General features: G+C 41.2%; 1 protein-coding gene across 6 annotated transcripts in view; it reads left to right on the forward strand.

The window, feature by feature from the left end:
- The window catches only part of taok3a (TAO kinase 3a), a 46,076-nt gene that overhangs the window by 797 nt on the left and 22,394 nt on the right, over positions 1-22,885 (forward strand). For 3 of the 6 annotated variants that reach the window (XM_029161027.3, XM_029161028.3, XM_029161029.3), the window contains exons 2-11: positions 11,797-11,902; positions 15,840-16,073; positions 17,722-17,793; positions 18,062-18,163; positions 18,416-18,461; positions 19,369-19,465; positions 19,992-20,105; positions 20,604-20,695; positions 20,815-20,908; positions 22,699-22,780. In XM_029161027.3, coding sequence (XP_029016860.1) covers positions 15,942-16,073; positions 17,722-17,793; positions 18,062-18,163; positions 18,416-18,461; positions 19,369-19,465; positions 19,992-20,105; positions 20,604-20,695; positions 20,815-20,908; positions 22,699-22,780 — 831 coding nt within the window. In that variant the 5' untranslated portion in view covers positions 11,797-11,902; positions 15,840-15,941. Of the gene's footprint in view, positions 1-5; positions 145-11,118; positions 11,349-11,796; positions 11,903-15,839; positions 16,074-17,721; positions 17,794-18,061; positions 18,164-18,415; positions 18,462-19,368; positions 19,466-19,991; positions 20,106-20,603; positions 20,696-20,814; positions 20,909-22,698; positions 22,781-22,885 lie in introns of those variants that run through there. The other 3 variants (XM_029161030.3, XM_029161031.3, XM_029161032.3) reach the window with 3 other exon arrangements.

The following is a 22,885-nucleotide window of genomic DNA, read 5'->3' on the forward strand; positions in this document are numbered from 1 at the left end:
GAGGGGAGTTCAAAGACGACGAGGCGGCTACACGCTACGTTAACTTGTCCGACTGTTGTGTTAGCATGTTGTCAGGGACCAGTGTGGACCAGACGCGTCCCGTTCTGGATGACTGTGGTACCGTCCATTGCGTCCTACATTGTTGTGAGTGAGATTTTACTATCAGTCACAATGGCTTTCGGTGGAGACGGTGTAACGTCCACTACACATGACCGGAGCCACTTTTTCTACTACATCTGATACCTCTCGTACAAACGACGGACGTCATCTGAATGTTTGACACTTTTGTTTGCACGGTTGTGATTTTAATGCTGCCTTGCGTTATTGTAATGCAGAACAATAGCCGCATACACGTTTTATCTGTTAATACAATTTCCGCCGTAAACGCATCACCGCCGTCCGCGTCGTGTTTGCGGTGAACACAACATTTAAAGTAAATGTAGGCTAACGTGACGCGCTCGAAATGGCAGATGCAGATAGCGAGCGAGCTGAGCGCTAAAACCCAAGCTGACCCAACATGATGTCATCTCTTGTGTGTAGAGCGCATGAGTGAGAGGCAACGGACCCGTGTGTCGCCGCTAAACTGTGTCGTTTGTCAAGATTTATTTTAAGACGCCTGCCCACGCGACGCGACGCGAAGCGCGGACCGCCGGGTTTAATCCCACATGATGACATTTCACCTGCGTGTCGTTCAGACGGTGCTTTATTGTCTCGCTGCTCTTTGTTGCAGTGAATGGAGTGTGTGAAAGCGTCAACTCATCTCACACAAATGTGTTTTTCACAATAGAGATGCTCCTCTCGACATAATACTGAATGAGTGAAGAGAGTAAGACGTGACTTTTATGACACTTCTGTTCAAAGACTTATTAACAATACGCACATCTGGCAGGTTCGTCTTCAACCCATTGACCGTGTAACTGAGAAAAGGAACTGAAAGTGACACTTCCGTATTTCTGATGGTATCTAGGGCATTTTGGTATTTATGATTTTACCCTAATCAAACTGAAGAAAGCTAAATGATTTTCTGTTTCAAGCTGGTAGAGCAAAGGTGGTGGGCACTGGTGTGGTCAGCTGATACTACAGGTACACAGGTGATGAGATGCCTAATGCTTGGTTCAGTTGGGCCTATGTGAAGATGATCACATCTGGTGGCGAAAAGCTTTTTATAGTGCACGTTGTTGAACATATTAGTTAAATGTTTTTTTAGTGTTTGGAATGAATAAAGTTGTCCTCTGCTTTTGTTTGGCCTTCACGGAACAAAAAATAACACAAGTCTGTATGTATGAATTTGCACAAATCTCGTGTGTGTGTGTGTGTGTGTGTGTGTGTGTGTGTGTGTGTGTGTGTGTGTGTGTGTGTGTGTGTGTGTGTGTGTGTGTGTGTGTGTGTGTTGATGGAGGTCCTGGGAAAGCACACACATCATCTGCTCTTGACAATAGGCTGATGTGACTCTAAGAGACTGGGGTGGGATCAGGTGTGAGAGGGACAGTGAGCCCATGTTCATTGTCAGGTCACGTGCCCACGTGCCCCTTACGTACAGTGAAATGTTTAGGAGGGCTTTAGGTTGTGTAATCAGAATGTCTTTACATAAACCTAAATGTTTGTTTTACCGGGGGTTGATCACACATTGTCCAGTCACTCACTTATGGGCAGCTACAGTATAGCTCTTAAAGGGAAGAGGCTCATCTGGGTGAGTGAGGCTGCTCTGAGGGTCCCAGGAGTTTGCTCAGTTTTGAAATTCTATACTTTTCCATCCAATTGTTTACTTTTATACACACACCTTTTACTTTTGCTTTAGTGTGTTTCCCGTGGTCACTAACTATCCAAGGAGCGTTTCTTGATTAATGCATATAGATTTAAGCGGTTTTTCACAGTTTTTCTGCAAGCCTATGTCTTTTTAACAGGTGTTTTAATTAATAAATACTTGTAAGCATTCTTACCTACAGCTTTTCTTGCCTAAGCAGAGACCAGTAAACACTCAAGAACACCTCAAGATCCCAAAGCACAGAACCTTGTCCCATGACAGTCACCTCTTTCACAGCTATTATTTATCAAGTAGTGCCTTATGTGAGTGTGTGCCCGTAGGCCTTCCTTTTTTCTAGTCTGAGTTTGTATGGATGTCACACGTAACATCGAGATGATATATATTTTTTAAAGTTAAAGCCTTTAATGCCAAATCTTGGCAGGCTTGTTTTGCATCTAAGGCAACCTGTTGAAGTGAATAACACACTTCTCCTCCCTGCTGATTAATGCACCTCAGCATCTCTTACAACTGTATCTAAAGGCTGACGTAAGAGGAAATATACTGAGAATAGTACATTTAGCTGGTGCAGTTTGGTGGTTTATGCCACAGTAGCAGGGTGCATCAAATATTAAAGCACTCCTGTCAGGCTTAATGTTCTGCAGTGATCTGGTTTAGCATGCCTAATACAGGAATGCTGTCTCAGATGACAAGGAGAATTATGCCCTCTGTACCCTCACTGCTCTGCCACTTGTAGTAGATGTGTTCACCCATGCTGCATTTAATGATGATTTCAAAAGACAGCAAAACTCTGCAGTGCAGCAAGAACATAATCGTACCAACAAGACGGTGAAGCAGTATAGATATTTTCTAACCGATGCAATCTGCAACTATCAATCAGATTTTATTTAATTACCCAGTCAAGAGATTCATGAGTCATGCCCGTGTCACAGGTTTGTTCATAAGCCTTCTTGTGGTCATCAAGGCAGTATTTGAAACTTTACATGTTATTTCTGGATTTGATGGAAAATCTATTTGCACCACTGACCATAATAAATGTCACCGGGAAAAATGCGAAATGGGTCCAGTCATGGCCCAGCAGCTGGTGCAAACCTGAGTCATGGCCTTAGTCTACTGAAAGCTGTCTCAGAGGCGAGGAAGTCACAGCCCAACAGATGTCTCATCAACAAATGCCTCCCCAGTGAATGCGCCTCTTGTGCTGTTCTCTCGCTACCTTTCACAGCTGAAAACGGTTTGTCTGACCAACTTTTTCAGATCTTTGTTAGGATACAGTCACCGATTTAAAATTTGAAACTAGAAAGAGGACAACAAAGACATTCAAATGTACCTTGTGGCCTGTATCTGGAGGTACCCTTTCTTCACCTGTAGGCCTGTGCTTTTTATGTACTTTGCTGCCTGTCTGCTAACATGGTAACTGACTAAACTTTGAAGTTGTATGATTGATGATTTGTATGTCAAGTACATTAATCTTGTGCATCACACTGATTGTTCGCGCCTTTATTGCTTTCCTCCACCACAATTTAAACCTTGTGTCATAAGAGAGGCATTTTGGCAAGTTGATCTGACTGGGTGTGGGAAGTTAGCTCGAGCAACTTGATTATAGCCTTTTATTAGGTGAAGCTAGATGTGTCTGCAAGCCTCTGTCTTGTCCTCCACAGCTAGGACAAGTTGCTGTACTAGGGATTTATGAGCAGCCATCATCATGCAAGTAAACCGTCGCCTGACTTATCTTATGTCTGCCAACACCACTCTTGTCTGTGGAGCTTAATATAGCTCAGCAGAACTAAGGAAAGTGCTTAGGCAGGAATATTTTTAGAACTACAACATTCACTCTAATAGGGGAAAAATAAAGAGTATCCTGTCTTAGACCAACAGACTGTGTCTTTTCTGTTGACTCTGTCCTGAATGAAACCAGCAGGAAAAACTCCACTGTTCACTAGCTTAGCAGAGTGGAGCATGTAAGCAAGGCTTAGGATGCATGATTAGGATGGACACGTTTGCTGATGTGAGTGGGGGTGAGGTAATACAGTGCACATTGGTCTATTTTGGGAGCTTGCCTTGTCTGCCCAAAGCGCTTTTGTCTCACAGGTCTACATCATATTTGTACTTGGTGCATTTACAGAAATATTTCGAAAACTGCACCGCACATTTCCTTTTTGTGTTGGTTGATCACTTCTTCTTAGCCCTGCAGTGGGCACTGTGGCCACTAATGGCTTATTTAATGACCACTTTCATTTTAAAGCATTACCCAATGATTCAGGGCTCATAAGTTTCATGTCGCCTGTCAACATTTTGCTGAAACTTTCATGTCTGGCTGCTACTGACCTTAGCATAAGTACTTGATAACTCTTTATCTGTTGGGCTACCACAGTGTGTGCCAAGTCAACCCCATCCCCCTCACTAGAGAAACTAGGCCTCTGCCCAAGCTACAGTATGTGCAGCCCTAATGCTGGGACTGGATAGCCTCCATTGGGTCAAGAGGAGATTTGCATCTGATGAATCTGGGAGAGATTGTGTTGTGCTTCAGCTAGCTAGCTGTGAGTAAGGCTAAATGTCACTTTTTTGTCGTTTAGTTAAGTCTGTCTCTTTGCATGTGTGTTTTTTGCAGTTTTTGCAATAATTTTAAATGCAAGAGTGAATCTATCTATTAAATGAAACAAGTCAACATTTGGATACCATAGCAATTTTCTCTTTTTAGCTTGTTACTGTCCCATTTTTATTTTCCGAAAGAAAGCATTTTTGCCAACCCAGATCTATCAGCGTGGATTGGGAATGGTTTGTCATATTGCATGAGGGAACACAAGAGTTTCTCATGAGGAAAAGTAGCATAATGCAAGTCAAACAAGTACTTCTGCCACCCCTTTCCTGCTTAATAGTCCATAGTAGGATGGCTTTATATGGTTTTGTAAACCCAGAAAGCCTGAGGTTAAACTGAACAACTGTCCAATTAAATTGTGACTTGGAGGATACTCTGTCAACACCCACTCCTCTACTTCTATCACTCACCCTTGTTGCCTCCTGTAACTTGCATGCAGGCACATAGGTTCTTGTCATATGTAAACACAAAAAACCACATCTGTGGTACAAAGCCAAGAGACCACTGACCTCAGTGTAACTGAAAAGATTATATCATGCCAGAGGGCAAATGAGGAAATGGTTAGATTGTCAGGCAGTGGGAATATAAAAGAAGCTGATGCATTCAGACACACACCCTTCCTGGGTTTTTATGGGCAGCAGCTTTTGTGGCCAGTATCCAATTGTGTCTCTTGTGATGTGGGGTCGTGTCATAAGAAAACCTTTCCTGCATTCATAACAAATGACTTTCAGTGTTGACGTTGCCTGGCTAATGAAATGTAAGCACTAACTTCTTGGTTTGTAAGAAGTTAGTTTAATATAATTAAACTATTAAAAAATTTCATGTTTGGTGGTTTTCTGGGTAAGTTTTATGATCTCCTTGATTACTTGGCTTAAGAACGATATGTAACAAAATGAAGTAACACAATCTAAAAGCTAATGACTACTGCAATTAGTTTAATGGTCAAATAACATCATAATATAAAGGCTGATGTCTGTGGTCAGTTCTGTTTTCATTAAGTTGACCAGATAATGTTTTTTACAAAACACATTAATACTTAAGTGCCTAGGTTTAAAAGATATCACTTTATCTACTGTGAGCAGATTCACACTTTTATGGAACTGGCCTATAAACACATCTCTTTAATGCACACATCTATAAAAGTAAGTTAGAGACTTGTCTTAATCCACATTATTGTAACATTGGTGTCATTTGTATGGGTAAAATTTGTCCTCCATAGGGCAGATGTTTTACTGTATTCTTACTCCCCTCTCTTTTTAGAGTGTGTAAAAGAGGCTTGGATGAATCAGTACAGATCTAAAGGAGGAAGGGGGAGGCTAAGTTCTGTGCTGGTATTAATTCCCAAACTAATTGCAGGCAGACTTTACAGGGGATAAAACGCTGAAATCCTAAAGGCTAAAACCCATGGGCCCCTTTCCCACTCTGTGTAAACCCCGGTGATGATGTACATAATTTATACTGTCAGTGTATATTTGAACAAGAAGAAGAGGAAGAGGCAAAACACAAGGGAAATGACTCAGTGGCCTAGATGCATGTTTCCTTTTTGGGGTTTCCTCTGCTTGATTTCTTCCCCTATCTTTCTCTTTCATTTTGGCTGATCATTCACACAGAGGAGAGAAGGTTGTTGGTTATCATGATGGGCTTTTCCTGCTGCGTCGTGTCCATTGAGGCGTTGCAGCCAGATGAGTCGTATTAAGCTCCACCTTCTCAGGCACTTTTCAGCTGATGAGCTGTGATGATCAAGCCATTTCCATATGCCACGTGAATACAGTAGCTGTACGAACAATGGGCACCCTGTATCATGTTAGACATTCTGTGATATATACAAAATCGCAGATTTGACATGCCAATTACATTTTTGTCCTTTCTCTTCATGGCTCCCTGTACATACATGAGTGGTTGCAGTAAATCTCTATTCTATATGTAACCGACAGCTCTGGGAGTCCTGGCCATAAATGTATAAGTGTGAATCATAGCATCCCCCACCATCCCATGAGGCCCTGACAAATGAATGTATGACATCATTGTGGTCTCTCTAAGAACACGGCCTTCAAGAAAGTCAGAGAGAACGCCTCATTCACCCATCTTACACGGGGTCGTTCAATTAGGTATTTGGGAAATTTAGAATAGACATGTGTGTGCTTTGCTTTGGCCTGTCTGGAGAGCAGTACTGTACATATTGCTCTGAAATTCAGCAAGCAGCAGTTGGCAGATTAAGGAGGGATAACTACTGAAAAGATTAAGATACGTCTTTATACAAGGATCTAATTCTTTGCTTCTTTGCGTCTTTTGCATCAGACCACAGAATGAGAAGGATTCTAAATGGTGAATGTTACTTAGGGAAAGTGGACACATGCAAGAACAGTGGTAGCTTGGCTACCGCGCACACACACACACACACACACACACACACACACACACACACACACACACACACACACACACACACTCCAGCTCAACCTGTGTGTTAATTTGATTATTTTAATATTTCATTGTAAAAAAAAAAATTAGGCTAAAAGTGGAGACAGCTTATGCTACTCGCTGGCCATTCTCTTGCACTCCATTCGCTGTGTCGCATACAACAGGCCTTTATTAATCTTACTGCTGCTCCTGATTGGAAAATCCTGTTGGGCTTTAAAGCACTTCACTCAGTCCCCGTCCACCCATACAGTATATACCCGCATACATGAACACTAGAAGCTAAAACTATATTGGTTAATGTTTTCTTTTTTTGAGGGTGTGTGTACCTATTACTGATTCATTGACCAACACTTATCTTAATATAATAAGTTCTCTTTGATTTTTTTGTATATATGTGTTTGCATATTTTCTTTTACAGACTAAAACTCTGTAGAACTCTCATGCATTTTGTATGGCCTTGTGGGAAAGCAGAATGGGGCTAGAGCAGGAGGATGACTCACTAGCCAGTGAAGGCATTTGATGACTGCTAGTGTTAGCCATGTATGTTACCTCGTATCTGAAGCAATGATGTGGGGCATTGGGTTGTTTGAGAACTGATGACAGGAACATAACTAGGGCTTTCTCAGCACCAGTCTCCTCTCTGACACGCATGCAAACACCACTTTAGTGATTTCAGGGATAACCTCGGCCAAAACAAATAATTGGTTATGTCTGTCTCATTCAGCCTTCGAGTAAAACGGCAGCAGACTGATTTTTCTTAATACTACAGTATATTGTCTAGTACCATTTATGGGCTCAATTAAGTTACATTTACTCACTTGTTACTGCCTTGGTACACTTTCATATTTTCCCTGAGAAATATTGAAAATAAACACGTAAACATTACACAGTGTTCATGCGTGATATCACAGATACAGTATCATTCATTGAGTGTGCAACTAAAAGGTATTTTGCAGCCACAATGAAAATCAATACAGGAGGGAACAGATAGTGTCATAAACAGGCCCTGGGTTATTGCATGCTTGAGATGGCTATCACAGCTGAGCCTGGCTGGATGTGGCCAGTGGCAGTAAGTGTTATACACATTGATAAAATTACCAGCACTCATCAAATGGCCAGTTTTTGGCTTTCAAACTGAACCTAACTGACAGTCACTATGTAATTTTATACACTAACTACACAAATAGGTTTGAAATAAATAGTTACATACTTCATATGTGAAATAATTTGAAATGCCATCTATGTACCTTTACTCGTACTGCTTTTTAGAGAATAATTGTACTATTTATGATTACACTTTAACACAAAAATTTAAGCGTATGCATTTAGACACACACCCTTCCTGGATTTTTATTGGCAGCAGCTTTTGTGACCGTGTGCATTATATTATTATTAGCTCTATTTTCAATATTAAGTACCAAGTAGGGGTCCTGAACATGCTCGCCTTCAATTCAAAAATGCAGTGCTAGCATACAGTTATGCTATTTTTACAGTACATTCAGTTATTACTTACAGTATGTGACAGTTCACATGCTTACACTGACACACAGCCACAAGCCAAGCTACTTTTTTCCTACAGTAAGTTGGAAGAAGATCTAGGTTAGTGCGGGGCCTGAGGTAATTTAAGCATTATTTTGTGGTTTCTGACATAATTTGCATAAAATCCAACACACGTGCAAGTTGGTGTTTGTTTGGTGAGTCAGTTTAGAGGAGGTGGCGCTGGTGGAGTCGTGCTTTTATAATAATGAACTTATACCGTGCAGGGTATGAGTATTTTTTTTTTCCCAAATTGATTGCCCGAGATTACATAAATATGAAAACTCACACATTGAGTCATGTGTTTATCTGCAGTCACAAAACGCATGGTGCAGCAATAAGTGCTCCAAATGTAGAATGATAAATATTTTAATCAGTTGTTTATTATCAGTTGCAATTATGTGGTATTTATATTATGTGTGGAACCTGTTGATCTTTAAAATAAATCTCAATCTGTGCCAGTGGTCCCCCTAAATAACCCTCTACTCCTCCTTCACCGTCTCTGATGTGCAAAATTGTCTGACTGTTAAATAATTTAACAGTCCCTCACAGTATTCTGTGACACTGCACTTTGTGTGTTTGCTTGTTTCAGTCAGCGTGGGTTTCTATTTATTTAAAGACAAGGGGTGTCTAAAAAGACAGTGCCAAGATTGTCTCTGTGTGTATGAATGTATGGTTTTGAAAAAGCAACTATTGACCAGGTTGGGTAAAGAGCTCACCTTACAAGGCTCTAGCTCTGATAGTTGCCAGAGAGGATGAATGGCTTTAATAGAGAAAACCCTGGGCTTTGCTCCGCAGGGACGGGCACACACTGACCCCTCTGGGCTCACCATCCTGCACTAAAAAGCGAATCGAGATGTATGTGTGCACTTTCATATGTGTGAATATCCTGCATCATTTAGCATGTTTTTCTAAGGCTACAGATGGATCTAACGCACGACTGCTGCCTCATTCACGTAGCATATAAAGTTTCCCATCACTAAAGAGAGATCAGCTTTTACTTTATTAAATAAAAGAATTATACTGTGCGGTCATGCACACACCTCTGTTGGTCTAAAGCAACAAGAAGATGTTGCTTTAAATTAACTAAAGATTTATAGTTGGCCCAGGGCTTTAAGTAGGTGGATAGGCCACATTTGTGCCTCAATCCACCAACTCCCACATTTATGTTGGAATTAGCTAACACCAATCTGAGAAGGTAACAGTCTTTGGTGTGTGAATGTGTGTGTGTTTTTATATGCAAGCACGTCTCAATAGTGTCACTAAGCCCCGGAGATGAGCGCTGCCCCAAAGTCTCCAAATCCTTTTTTTTAGAGCGTACAGTATGTATATGTGCGTGTATGTGAGCGGCTTCACTGTTTAAAATGATTCAGTGCTATGAAAACCCACACCATGCCACCCTGGCAGGATAATAAGGACATATTGTTTAGTTTCTTTCTGTCTCACTGGATTAGTCTATTTTGATTTGGGGAGAATTTCACATATTGTTGCTTGTGCCTCCTATTTGGTTGTTTGAGCTTTATTTAAAGCAGCATTTCACTTTGGGACGTGTGATATAATGCACAGCTCCTGCCAGCATGACTCATCAAAAGCCCAATTCAGTCATCAGCAGTCTCGGTGGGAATCATCAAGTGTTGAATATTTGTATGCCGAGCTTCATTATTATTATTATTATTATTATTAATGAAATTTAGACAAATCAAGCTCAAACTACTACTAATGTAGCTTTTTGCTCCAGGGTACTTAGAAAAATCAAGTCATCCACCTGCACAGACTTCCCCAGGTTTTTGTCCAGAGAAGCACATCACCATGAATGCATGTTCTGTAGGCACATACTGTGTTCATTTGAGGTGACCAGAAGAAACCTGATCTTTTTTGATACCAATGTCACATCTAGCTTGATTAATTATATCCCCTATTTGACAGTTTTGCGCATGAATGGATCTATAATACAAGGATGTCGAAACAGTTTGCTTTGGCAAGTTGTACCTCAGAAATTGACGGCTTGTGACTCAGGATTTATGATTCATATCACAGCGTGTATCATCTCACAGGAGGAGCGGAAAGTAGGAGTTGGATTGTCAGAATTTTGCTCAACTTCTCCAAAGCTTGCGTTGCGTTAAGTCAGGGATGGTGTCATGTTTATTTAGCTATCTTTGTTAATGCCTACATTGTTTGACCCTTTTGTGGATCTTTCCAGCTCTCATTGTTTAAAATAAAATTAGCAGGATCGTTGGTCACGAATGCCAAGCAGGGTGGAGTGAGAGAGGAGGAGGAGTGTAGCCAGAACTTTACCAGAGGCTCATGCAAGCGTCAGTTTGTGTTATAAATCATTCAGGGACACTCAGAGGGGGCACAATACATTTTTATCCCTCTTCCTTTATCCATTCATCCTCTCTTTCTTTTATTATTAAACACAGTTCCTCTGAGCACCCAATCTGTCGTCCGGCTCGATGCTAGGGATGTGAGGCTAACGAGATGAGGGTAGCTGATGCAATTGGAGAGGTGGAGGACATGAAAGCAGCAGCAGGTTACAGGGTCATCTATACGCCGAGTCCACTCTACTTCCTGATCGGCAGGCTGCTGTCTAGCAACCGTTGACTTGTTTGTTGGTAGATGACGTTGTGCGTACAGTAGTTTCAACAGGTCGTGCTCGGTGGTCATGCTGTGGATGGCGCACCACCTGCTTGTCAAAAGAAAACAGCAGCTGACCTCTGCTGTCAGAACAACTTGCTTACATTCCATGTGTATTTGTGGGTGTACCGTGTGTTTGTGTGTGACACTGTGTGTGTGGGAGAAAGCAAAATATTGTGTTTGTGCTTGCTTGTGGGTGTGTGAAAGCTTGTCTTCGTCCATAGCGTTCTGCACAGTACTGTCCTTGAACTCATGTATTTGAAAGAGGAGAAGGAAGATATGTTTGAAACAGAAGGCACTTCTCCTGTTTAAAATTGGAAAACCTTTTAGTTTGAGATGACTTTGCTCAATGCATCCAGGGATCATTTCAAGCACTGTGGAATTAATTTAAACAAGCAGGTGAAGAAAATTCATTGACTTGTACCTACGTTTTTTTTCCGTTTACAGCTTTAGTACATTACTGCCATTAAATGCTGCCTCGCCGTACGCTGTGGATACTGTTGGTGTCACTACTTAGAACTGAGACCACATTTATGGTTGTGCAGATTATCTTGTCCTTTGTTATTTTGCTGTGAATCTTGGAGTTGTTGAGGATTATAACTGACAATCATTAGAGCTTTCATTGGCTCTTGAGTTATTTCACCATCTGCTATTTTGAGGAATTTTTGTAAAGCTCTGTACTGTACGAATACTGCATCGGTCTTGCTCCTTTTGTTGTTTTATAATCTGTAAAGTAGCAAGTCATTGTGTCAAACGCAAGTCTGCAAATGTCTTGTATAGTTGGATTTAGTTGTACATTATACAGTCTATGGATAACGACAATTCTTTTCTTCTGTCCTATTTTTAGGTACAGTATTAATTCAGTCATGAGGGAAGTTGACAAGATGTCAACTCTGGACTTGATCTGAGCACAGAAAAGGAAGACCGATACTAGTCTGACACATTTCCTACAGGTAGGTTATGCAGATTTAGCTGCTGAACTGCTGATGTGCAATGATGACGTACAGTATCTGGTCACCAGAGGTGTCAAGCATCTGACAAACCATCTCATCCTTGTGTCGTCAAGATCACCCTGCAGTTTATTTTTCTTTACTATGTACAGTACCGGTAAATTAATAACAGGTGTGCGTGCGTGCATGTGTGCGTGTGCGCAAATTCCTTTCATGTTCCAGTTCGACAGCTTACACAGACCTAAGTTGAGTGTGAACTGGCTCTTCTTTGCATTACAATTAAAGCTCAATGGCTTGTTTGCTCTCTGATGTACCGCTAACCAACCTGATGTTGCACTAAATCAAAGCTGGGCCAGAAGTAGTAACGTTCCTCTGGTGTATGGCATTTCTAAAGTGTGGGGACGCATGTGTAAATTACTGTGTGGATGCTGCTGTACATGTAGCAAAACATTTTGAAGTAGCTCATCGGCAACATGCAGAATATTCTGTTATTTTACCTGGATCCCTGGTTGCACGTACCAGTTATGTAGCCAGCAGTACAGAATGTGTCTATTTCAAGACTTGGCTTTCAGCTTTTATTTAGCTTTACAATAGTGCAAGGTGGTAGTGATTATGGTTGGACAATGGTTCCCCTTTAATGTTGCCTGGTGTTCCCCGGTAAAGAGGTGTGTATTAATTCTTAATCATCAACAAGAACAACAATAACTGTTGTGAGCAGAAAATGGGGCATGTGTATAATAGTGTCCGTTCTGCCTTTCAGGTGTTTTTACATATTTCCCTCATTAAATCTTTTTTGTGGTGCTTCTGTATTATTCATAACCTGGCCCTGTTGATATCTTGCAGGTCAGACGTATACTTGGTAGGAACTGTGTAAGGCAGGGGGTACATTTTTGGACCAGGATATGCACGATCCAGGCTTTCTTACTCACTAAAACATTTATAAGTGCCAGCACCCTACTGTAGGTGAGGGATTCTGATTATTACGTAATTATTATTTTTTCTTCTTCACGTGTCTGATCAGAGCTGGTGATTTGAATCCGAGCAAGGATTCCCACAGTCTGCCTAATTCCTGTCTCTGACTTAAGCTGAATGAGTAGGGGGAGGGAATAAGCTGCCACTGGCTGTGGCTGCCTGCACACACAGAAACTGACACACATGGACACACGCTCTCAGCGGCTTCAAAGCGCATACGCAAACATGCAACAAACAGAACCTCATAAGCATGGATTTCACTTGCATCCCCATAAGAGTTTGATTTGAAGGCAACGAAACTCAGGAGACAAAGTGAAAAGAATAATAAATGTTCATTGCTTTGTTCTTTGTCAAAGCTTACCTTTTAAGATAAAGCTGTAAAAGCAAAGGCAGTAACAAAGCATTTAAGATGAAGTGTTAAAAAAATGAATGATGTAAGAGGGAATATTGAAGAACTGAATAAATGGCAATGAAGACTGATGAAGAAATATGCAAGAAAGTGTCTTTGCAGACGAAATGTCACGTCTATCAAGTTATATTACATCAAATTAAACATGAGAGAGATGTGTGCTCACATGTCTCAGCCATCAGTGTGTTGTCTAAAAACCTCCTCTGTATACACAGATCAGCACCAACATTAAGAAGTGCCCCGACACTCGTTTTAACTGTGTGTTCTGACACCAGTCGATCACAGCCACCAGCGACTGTGGCAGTGTTTAATGCTTTTCCCTTTTTCGCTTGATCAAACAAAATCACTACTGTAGATCTATTCATTTATAGCCTTGTCCTCTTGTTTATGCTGTTCATTTCCTTTTTCTAAGTGGACAATTCTATACAGTACAACTTTTTTTAAACTATAAATTACAGTAGTCTGATTAACTGTAGCTTAGGCGTATCACTAACCTTTATCACCTTACCAGTACATCCATGTAAGCCCTTTGTTAACCCTTTACATACACACATAAGTAAACTCAGCAGCAGTGTGTGGAAGTGCGCACTCATACACCAAACATTTAATCTGTCTAAGCTGTTTGCTAATCGACTCTCTCCCAACACAATACCATCCACAGATCCAGTGACCACACAGATTCATATGCATGTGCTCATGGCAAACTGTCCTATCACTGGGCATTGCTGGACTAGTAACAGCTTTACCAAGCCCCCCCCAGGTTACAACCTGTTGTCGCCACATTGCATCACTTCACACGTCTACATAGGAGGAAGGCGAGGAGGCGGTGGAGTAGGAAAGAGGGTGAGGAGGTGCTGTGTAGTCTCTAGAGTGGGTCTTCAGTGTTCATTTGCTCCATTTTTATTTATTTTATATATTAAAAAAGTTGTCTACTGCAATAGAGTTTCACTTTCTGTCTATTTTCCGTCCCCAATTGTTTTACTTCTACAAATTCAGTTTTTTGCTATAATTTTAATTTTGAAATCTCATTCTTTAGCAAAGGATGCCTATCACATGTGTGCAGGTGTAATCAGGCTTTGTTTTAGTAGCTATCTTATCCATTCAAGCAAGAGAAATGAGACAGACAGAGCTGATGCAACTAGAAGACACACAGACACAGATTTGCTATCGCTCACGGACCTTAGAGTCAGACAGATAAAAATACACCAGTGCATACTAGGACACGCACACAAGGAACTTTGATCGACATGCAATCAAATAAATAATGCACATACAGCACCTGTACCCACAAATGCAGAGACCCTACAGGAAAATAAGCAAAGCCTAATGACACCCAATTGGCTTAGTTGAGCCACAGTACTGGCTGAGATGTTCCATAGTTAGAGGGTGTAGTGCTTCAGGTGACCTGCTCCTGTTCACAGGTGTCTATTACAATAGGAGATAATAAAATAGGATTGTTCTTGAGGAATTTGGTTTATCCTTAACTTTTCATACTGTACCTTTTTAATAATGTCCCCAGAACCTTGAGGCTGCCATATTTATGCATCTGGGGCCCCGTAAGAAAGGGCACAAGACTTTGCCTTTAAGACTGATATTTCTGGAGTTGGGGTGATTGCTTAGATCCCTTTAAGAGCAGGAGATTAGGATGATGCTGATGCTTAGTGTCTTGGCCTGGGTGCTTGTGCGTCTTGCTGCCTCTGCCTGTATGTCAGCTCGGCCTGTGTGGGGCAGGCCTTTGGAGCCAAACGTGCTTATTGCATCTGGATGCTGTGCACAGAGATTTAATGGTAGACGGAGACCAAAATAAATGGGAATGTGTGTGTGAGAGAGAGGGAGAGGAATTCTGTGAGTGTGTGCATGTGTGTTGCATGTGCAGTGAAGCTAACTGGAGCAGGGTGTCCAGGATGCCTACACGCTTGACGGCCTGGCTGCAGCCTCGTGGTACAAAACATTCAGCGTTTGTGTGTCTGCACGCACAGTGGCAACTGTTATGTGTACATGTGTGGAAATGATGCTTCGGTGACTCAGCTTCAGCTGTGGTTTGTGCGTGTGTGTGAACCCTTGTTTGCGTGAGCAAGTGCGACTTTAACTTGGATGAGCAGCAGGACTAGACTGCCCCCCCTCTGTCTTATTACCTATCAGCTGCCCATGAGACACATACAGGAGGACACTAATGGAAATCAATGCACGCCCACACAGCCTACACACCAAGAATGTGAATTGGAGCATTAGATAGACGTAGCCAGGTATTAATGATCAGCTTATGTGTGTAACTGGATGCTTTAACAAGCGTATCATTATTTTAACTACACCGCTATTATTTTAATACTAATTATCTAATTATTAATAGTTATATTTAACTCGCATGTAAGTAATTTTCTTTACACAATGTGAATTTCATCATCAATACTTTATATGCTGGAAATGACATGTTTTTGGCAATAGCAAGTGTCTGTGTGTTTAGCCTGAAGGAAACAAATGCCACAATCTTCCAGTGCATTGCACAGCAATAAATGTGGTCAGGTCATCATCTGTCTGCCATACTGCTCTGTCTTGTAGGTCTAGCTGGCCAATGCCGGGGCCGTCGTGGACATCTGGTGGTGGTAGCAGCAGTGTGTATGTGAGCGTGGTCCGTGGCGCCTAGCCCATGTCCAGCCCATAATGCCGTCGTCCACACGGAAAGGAGCGCTGAAGGACCCTGAGCTGGCTGACCTTTTCTTTAAAGATGACCCTGAGGACGTCTTTTGTGACCTGCACGAGATTGGACATGGCAGCTTTGGGGCCGTCTACTTTGTAAGTACCCTATTTTCTGCTTTCGCAGCCCATTAAGGTTGAACCGGAAGTGAAAGACTGACCCCAAACTGTGGTTTGCTGAAGGTAATTAACCTGATGTGGGGAAAATGGCTTTGTGCTTTATGTCAGGTTTTCAGGACTCGGTGGGAAAATGGCATCTGCTTTGGTATTGAGCTTAACTTTTTGCATCATTCCACAACCCCTCGATAGCAATGCATATCAGACAAAACTATGAAGAATAATTATGATACATTCAATGGGTTTTGCTTTGTTTTTCTCCGCACATCCACTCGCATCCACATCACTGATATCCAACTCTAATCTGATTATTTTTTCTTTATGTACATAAAATGAAAACACTGTCATGGAATTAACCTTTACCTTACAAATATAGATACAGAGTCTTTTTAGAAGCTGTACTTACATCCAGCATGACACACTTACAGCTTTATGATTAATAATGTGATGGTAGCCAACCAGATACACAAAAGTCATTTGATTTGTACACCTTAAACTGCATCCTCCTACAATGCGGCTCTTTCAGTGAAATTACTAGGAGACAGATACCCTCAGTGCTTCATCTATAGCCACTTTTTTTAATCTCATTATCACTAATTACTCATCAAGCCTTTGATACCAAAGCTTGATGGAGGGGAGTGAAGGCATGTATCTCTTTGCTCTCTTCTTTTCTTTCCTCCTCTCTTACAGATGTAGCGCCAGGGGCAATAGGCCTCCCTTCTTCATCCTAAGACAGCTGTTCTGACAGCAAAACAGAAGCTGTCAATAGTGGATAGTGGGGCAGGATTTTCTTCCCCGCTGTTAAGATCCCCTTCCAGCCCATGTCATTTACACACACCCACTCATAGTTCCAGTACAACACTATTAGCTCTCGTGACATGTCCGTCTGGCTATCATTGTTTCTACATCCTGTCTTGATGCCAATGCTGTGCTCACTGACATACTTATTTTGTCTGCAGTGCTATTAGTCCAGTTCTAGTTTTAGCTGCTACTAAAAATGGACATAAATAATTTTTTCTATCTTCTAAAATATAAGAAAATATTTGTTGTTGTTAATTTAGAGTAAAATGTGACTGCTCTGTTGCCTGCCATTAATGTAATTGCATTACACTCTCAACATTTCCATTTCCATTTATTTGTATGTGGGATGATGCTGAGATGAGGGCTTAGTGCAGACAAACACAGATGAGGTTTAAAGCACTGGTTTAACACAGGCATGTGTATGTACACTCAACTGATGCACTTCCCATTAACAGCCCTCCTTTAATCACACTGTTCAGTCCTTTTGATCAAAAAGAAGTTTGCCTAAATTCAAATGGTATAATCTATTTCTTCCTACATTAATCTTATGTAAATTTGTTGCTTTTACATGCAACAAATTTATTTTGCTCAATGCTGAATCACCCATAAAGCAGCAAAATCATTGTCCAGTGAAAATCATTTACTACCCAATGCATACAGTATGGTGTGTAATGATGCTTTACATTTTAATCAGGCATCAAGATGAAAGAACTTTTTAGGCAGCACGGCACCTTGAGAGCATATGAAAGGATTGTCTGTGTAATAATTTGCAAGTTTTATAATTTTATCTTTACATGCTTCAAAATCTGACATAATCTTCCTCTTCAAGGCACGTAACTCCTACTCCAATGAGGTGGTGGCCATCAAAAAGATGTCCTACAATGGCAAGCAAACTACTGAAGTAAGAAACGTCTACACAAACACATACCATAAAACACGGGTGTCACTGTGAATGCTCTGCCACAAATCTTTGGTTGTGCCTCTCAACCGAATCCCAGAAAAAGGCGGAGAATGCACCTGGTCTTGTTGTGGTGGGAGACCTTGACCTTTTTAGTCTGTCTAAATGCTACAGATCCATGAACAACACATGGAAAAAGGTTTTCCCACTACTTTCTACTTTCTTAATACTTGCAGCGTGTAACTTGTTTGTCTCTCTTTGTTTTTGGCAGAAGTGGCAGGACATCATTAAAGAGGTTAAGTTTTTGGGACAGCTACGACACCCAAACACAATTGAGTACAAAGGCTGCTACTTGAAGGACAACACTGCCTGGGTTAGTGGGTCCTCCTCCATACCTGTGTCAGTCACTGTTTATTTCTATATTCTCTTCATCCACTTTGTCTCTTTCTCATTTCTTTTCATTTTGTGCTGCTTACAGTAGTCAGTATCCTATCAGTACCAACAGCAGTCCTACACATTGTATTATCATCAGTCTGCAGTAGAAAAATACTCCTGAATTTAGGATGTGGTATTGCAGAGTTTACATGTACCATGTTTATTTAGATGAAGCTGCATTTTCTTTCAGCTGGTGATGGAGTATTGCCTAGGCTCTGCATCAGATTTACTAGAGGGTAAGTGTCTTTATTATGTAGTTTATTAATTAACCTTCTAAGGTGAGTCAGTGGTCCACACCAGAAGTAGTTTTTACATTTACTGTACTCACACAGATCATGAAGTTGAGATATATCATTCTAGGAAATAATTACTTTAGACAAGAACGTGTTTTAAACTCAATATCCATATTGTCAGTGGCTGCTGGCTGTTATTGTATGCAATCAGTAAAGTGGAGGCCAAGACCCTTATGGTCCCGTCAGTGGACCATAGTAAAGCTTTATATGTACCAAGATGTTGCTCCATGTAGTGAGATGTAGTACTAGACAAGCCCAGGTACTTTTTGAGTTTCTCTTTACTTATCAGCCATGAGGAACTAACCACTATCAGGTAGCTGCATTCATTTTCTGGAGCTTAACCCTTTTTTTATCTAGGTATTCAAAGCTTACTCAAACAAAAATGACATACAGTACCTGCTTGACACAAATGCATACCTTGTGTCAATCAAATATGAGATAAGAAACTCTAAATTTAGACTTTGGCCTACTGTAGCTGTGGTTATCTGATCTGACAGGAGGCGCTGATTAGTAAGAACTTTACAGATGGCTGTTTAACCCTGTATCTGTATTTCCGCACTCTTCATGGATGTCGATGTGCTGTCATAACGTTTGGCACCAACTTGTTGTGGAACCTCAGTTTTTATGAACTTTTATAGACCGATCTGCTGTGATCACCTGTTTTGTGATGTAGCTACTGTAAAGTAAACAGAGGTTCCTATTATAACCCATGTGGTTACATAGAGTCTAGTCTGCAACCCATAACTGTGTGCGGAGGTTTTATTCATTGTATTGTGTTTGCTACACTGTTGTATTATTAAAGGCTTTAGAAGCTTCAGACTCATTTTTGTTGTACTCATATCTCCCTAAGTTCATAAGAAACCCCTCCAGGAGGTGGAAATTGCTGCCATTACCCACGGTGCCTTGCTAGGACTGGCCTACCTGCATTCCCATAATATGATTCACAGGTAAATGAGTTTGTTCCCTTGCTTCAGACATTTCCCAACAAGACCATACTACAGCATTGTAAGATAAAACACAAGATGAAAGACACTCATGCTCTCGCACTGCACTGTTTGTTAATTAAGCTGTAAAACCTTGTGTCAATATTTTCACTTGGTGAATATTATTATGAAACACAAATAACTCTCCTGTCTTACTGTGTCCACAATATTGTCTCCTATAAACAATAAGTATGATTGAAAATGAAAATCTGAAATGGTTCTGTATTAATCCCGCTGACTATTCTGTGTCATCATTCTGTGTCAAGAGGTTTCATTACAGAAAATACCAATATGACTGCTTGCTTAAAGCGGGTTTGATGCAGTTTCTACTGTATATAATTCTATAAATTTTCCTCTGTTGTATAGTATTACGTTACTTATAGTTGACCACTTAATATGCAATAAGGCCATGAAACAGATGAGCTACATGATTGGCCCTGGTGCCTGTACTTTCTCCTGATGTGATCAGCCTCTTCCTCTGATTCTACAGAGATGTAAAAGCTGGCAACATCCTGCTGACTGAGCTGGGTCAGGTCAAACTGGCTGACTTTGGCTCTGCTTCCATTGCCTCACCTGCCAACTCCTTTGTCGGAACACCTTACTGGTCAGTATTCACAGGAGAACTAGCAAGACTATGTGGTTTAAGACGCTCAACATAGACTGGAATAAATGTTTGTTAATTTGAGAATGTAATATATTTTATTCCATATATTAAATATTTTCATAGAAACTGGAAAATTATCTTCTATTGTTTGGCTATCAAATTTGTCAGTTATAGCGTGCCCACCAAAGTATTTACTCACACCCACTGCAGCTTTGAAGGTGAATTTACTCATGGCATAAACAGCTGGACTAGTGATGGACTCTTATGATCAGCCAGCAGCACACAACTTTGTCTCACTTGTCATGTTGAATTCGTCTGCACAAGCTGTCACGTTTACAGAAACACACGTATATTCCAAAGACGGGGCTGCTATCACAGCACAGCAGAGTCTTTAAAAAGCTCTGAGAGGCTTAGCAGATTATAACATTTTCATGGATTTTCCCACTACTTAATAAACAGTGTGTTTTTGCATTGGTGTGAGCATCTCTCTGTCCTCAGGATGGCCCCAGAAGTGATCCTAGCCATGGACGAGGGTCAGTATGAGGGTAAAGTGGACATCTGGTCCCTTGGGATCACCTGTATTGAACTAGGTGAGCATACACCAACCTGCTAGTCATTGCAGTCATTAATTGGCCCATTCATTGAGAATTAACAGCACACATTGACCCTTGTTCCATATGTGTGTTTTCCGCTTCTTTTCTTATTATAGCCGAACGTAAACCTCCCTTGTTTAACATGAACGCCATGAGTGCCTTATATCACATCGCCCAGAACGATTCTCCCACGCTGCAGTCCAATGAGTGGTGAGTTGAAAACATTTCCCAAATATTACTCATCTATTGTTTTTGCTCCTACCCTGTGTGATTATTGAACCATTTCAACTAGATATCTGTCTTTGTGTTTGTTCACATCCTGAATATACTGTATATAATCAAGGCTTCTCAAGGACGCAGATTTGACACTTTTAAGCCAAAGTGCTTAAATAAACACGTTAAAATATTCAGATTTGTTAATTTACAATCTCAGTAAAAGCCTCCAAAGTGTAACTGCTGATATAATACCGTCTGTCACCTGTGAATTTTAAAACCCAATTCAATCTGGGCTCCGTCAGGGTAAGACATTGCTTTGTTAATCTGCTCGACCTCTGATCCCTGGGACAGACCTTGTTCAAGGACACACTCTGCCAAAGAAGCACCAGAGAAATACCTAAATCATTCCTGTGGGGCCAACTGTACTGTGTGCAACTATCAAAACAAGGCAGCATCATTATCATAGTATTTAAATCTCAGGTTTTCTTTGCTTTAATACTCTTAGTGTTTCACATACGCAGTCTCTGGGAAAATTGCTTGTGTTAGGTGTTACTTTATGCTGCTTTCAGCACCACTGCTCATGACTGTAGATTTTAATAGAGTCTCCAGAGACTGTCCTTGCAGACAAAAAAAACTCAGTGGTCTATCTTCACAACACCTTTCACCCCTCAAGTGCATGTTGAGTCCATTACTTTTATTTAATAAGAACGCATTGTTTTAATTTCTGCTGATAAACACTGTTATTGTAAATGGATAGAGTTGATTTTCTTCCGTTCGTAGCCACAGAAACATTCTGTAAAATATTTAGCAATATAAATGTAGAGTTGAAGGATTTAACAAACTTCCTGATAAAAAGCATGAAAGGGCGGCAGAATGTTTGTCTGACTTACTCTGGGCTGCTAACATGTGCATGAGCTGCGTTTGTCATGGGGGTTACAGCACTCTTAAAATATTAATGGTATGTTTGAAATTGGCTTTTGTAATTTATTTTCCCCCACTTCTTTCACGCTATCACTAGTGTGGTATGAACGCGATGGGTTAGTGGTTTTAAGCAAGCGGAGACATGCGGGTGTTTGTTCTGCTCGCATGCTACACGAACCGGTGTCTTGCACAGCCAAGGTGAGCAGCTGAAGGTTGCTCTCTACCTGCTTCAGAGCTGCCCGAGGCAGCAGTGGCCTTTCTGTTCCACATCTTCTTACGAAGCTCTAAATTAAATGATGGGGTTTTATTTTTACACCTTGCAGGAGAATTGCATCATGTGGTCATTAGAGCAAGTCATTAGATTCTTACTGTTTATGCATGGAAAGCGCCTGTTGTAAAATGTGGGATACTGACATCGTGCTGAGGCGACTCATTGTGTGGGGCGGCACAGGGTTGTGGTATTTTTGGAGGCGCTCCAGCGGCCCAAGGCGTTAGCAACATCCCGCCAGATGAGACTAGTAGAGACATCGGCTATATAGTGTTACTTCAGCACACAAGCACAAGGCTGCAGCATATACACATGGGCAGTAAGAGGCTAGTGCACTAAAGACCTCAGCTTAAGGTACAAGTTGTTGACCAGATGCTGAGGCTTAGGAGGAGTTGAGGAGTGGTCCATATAATTACATAATCTACGTGTTTTTCATGTAGATGGAAAACATGACTTAAGATTAAAGACTATGATACCATAGTACTGTAGATCTGGTTATCAGTACTGCTAGTTTACCTTAGGTCATTCAGATTTAAATATGTTTGACTGAGAAGGGTAATAAATGATTTCCGTCTTGGCTGTCCTCTTTACCCAGGTCTGACCCCTTCCGGAGCTTTGTTGACTACTGCCTACTGAAAATTCCTCAGGACAGGCCCTCGTCAGGGGAGCTGCTACGAGTGAGTGGGCTTCCTCTGTAATCCTTCCAGCTGTGACCTTACTTCCTGTCTCAATCAGTCCTTTAGCCACGCGGATGAATCACTCCCACCCACCCATGACTCCCT

This window comes from Betta splendens, chromosome 9 (assembly GCF_900634795.4).
Source record: "Betta splendens chromosome 9, fBetSpl5.4, whole genome shotgun sequence".
Lineage (NCBI taxonomy): Eukaryota > Metazoa > Chordata > Actinopteri > Anabantiformes > Osphronemidae > Betta > Betta splendens.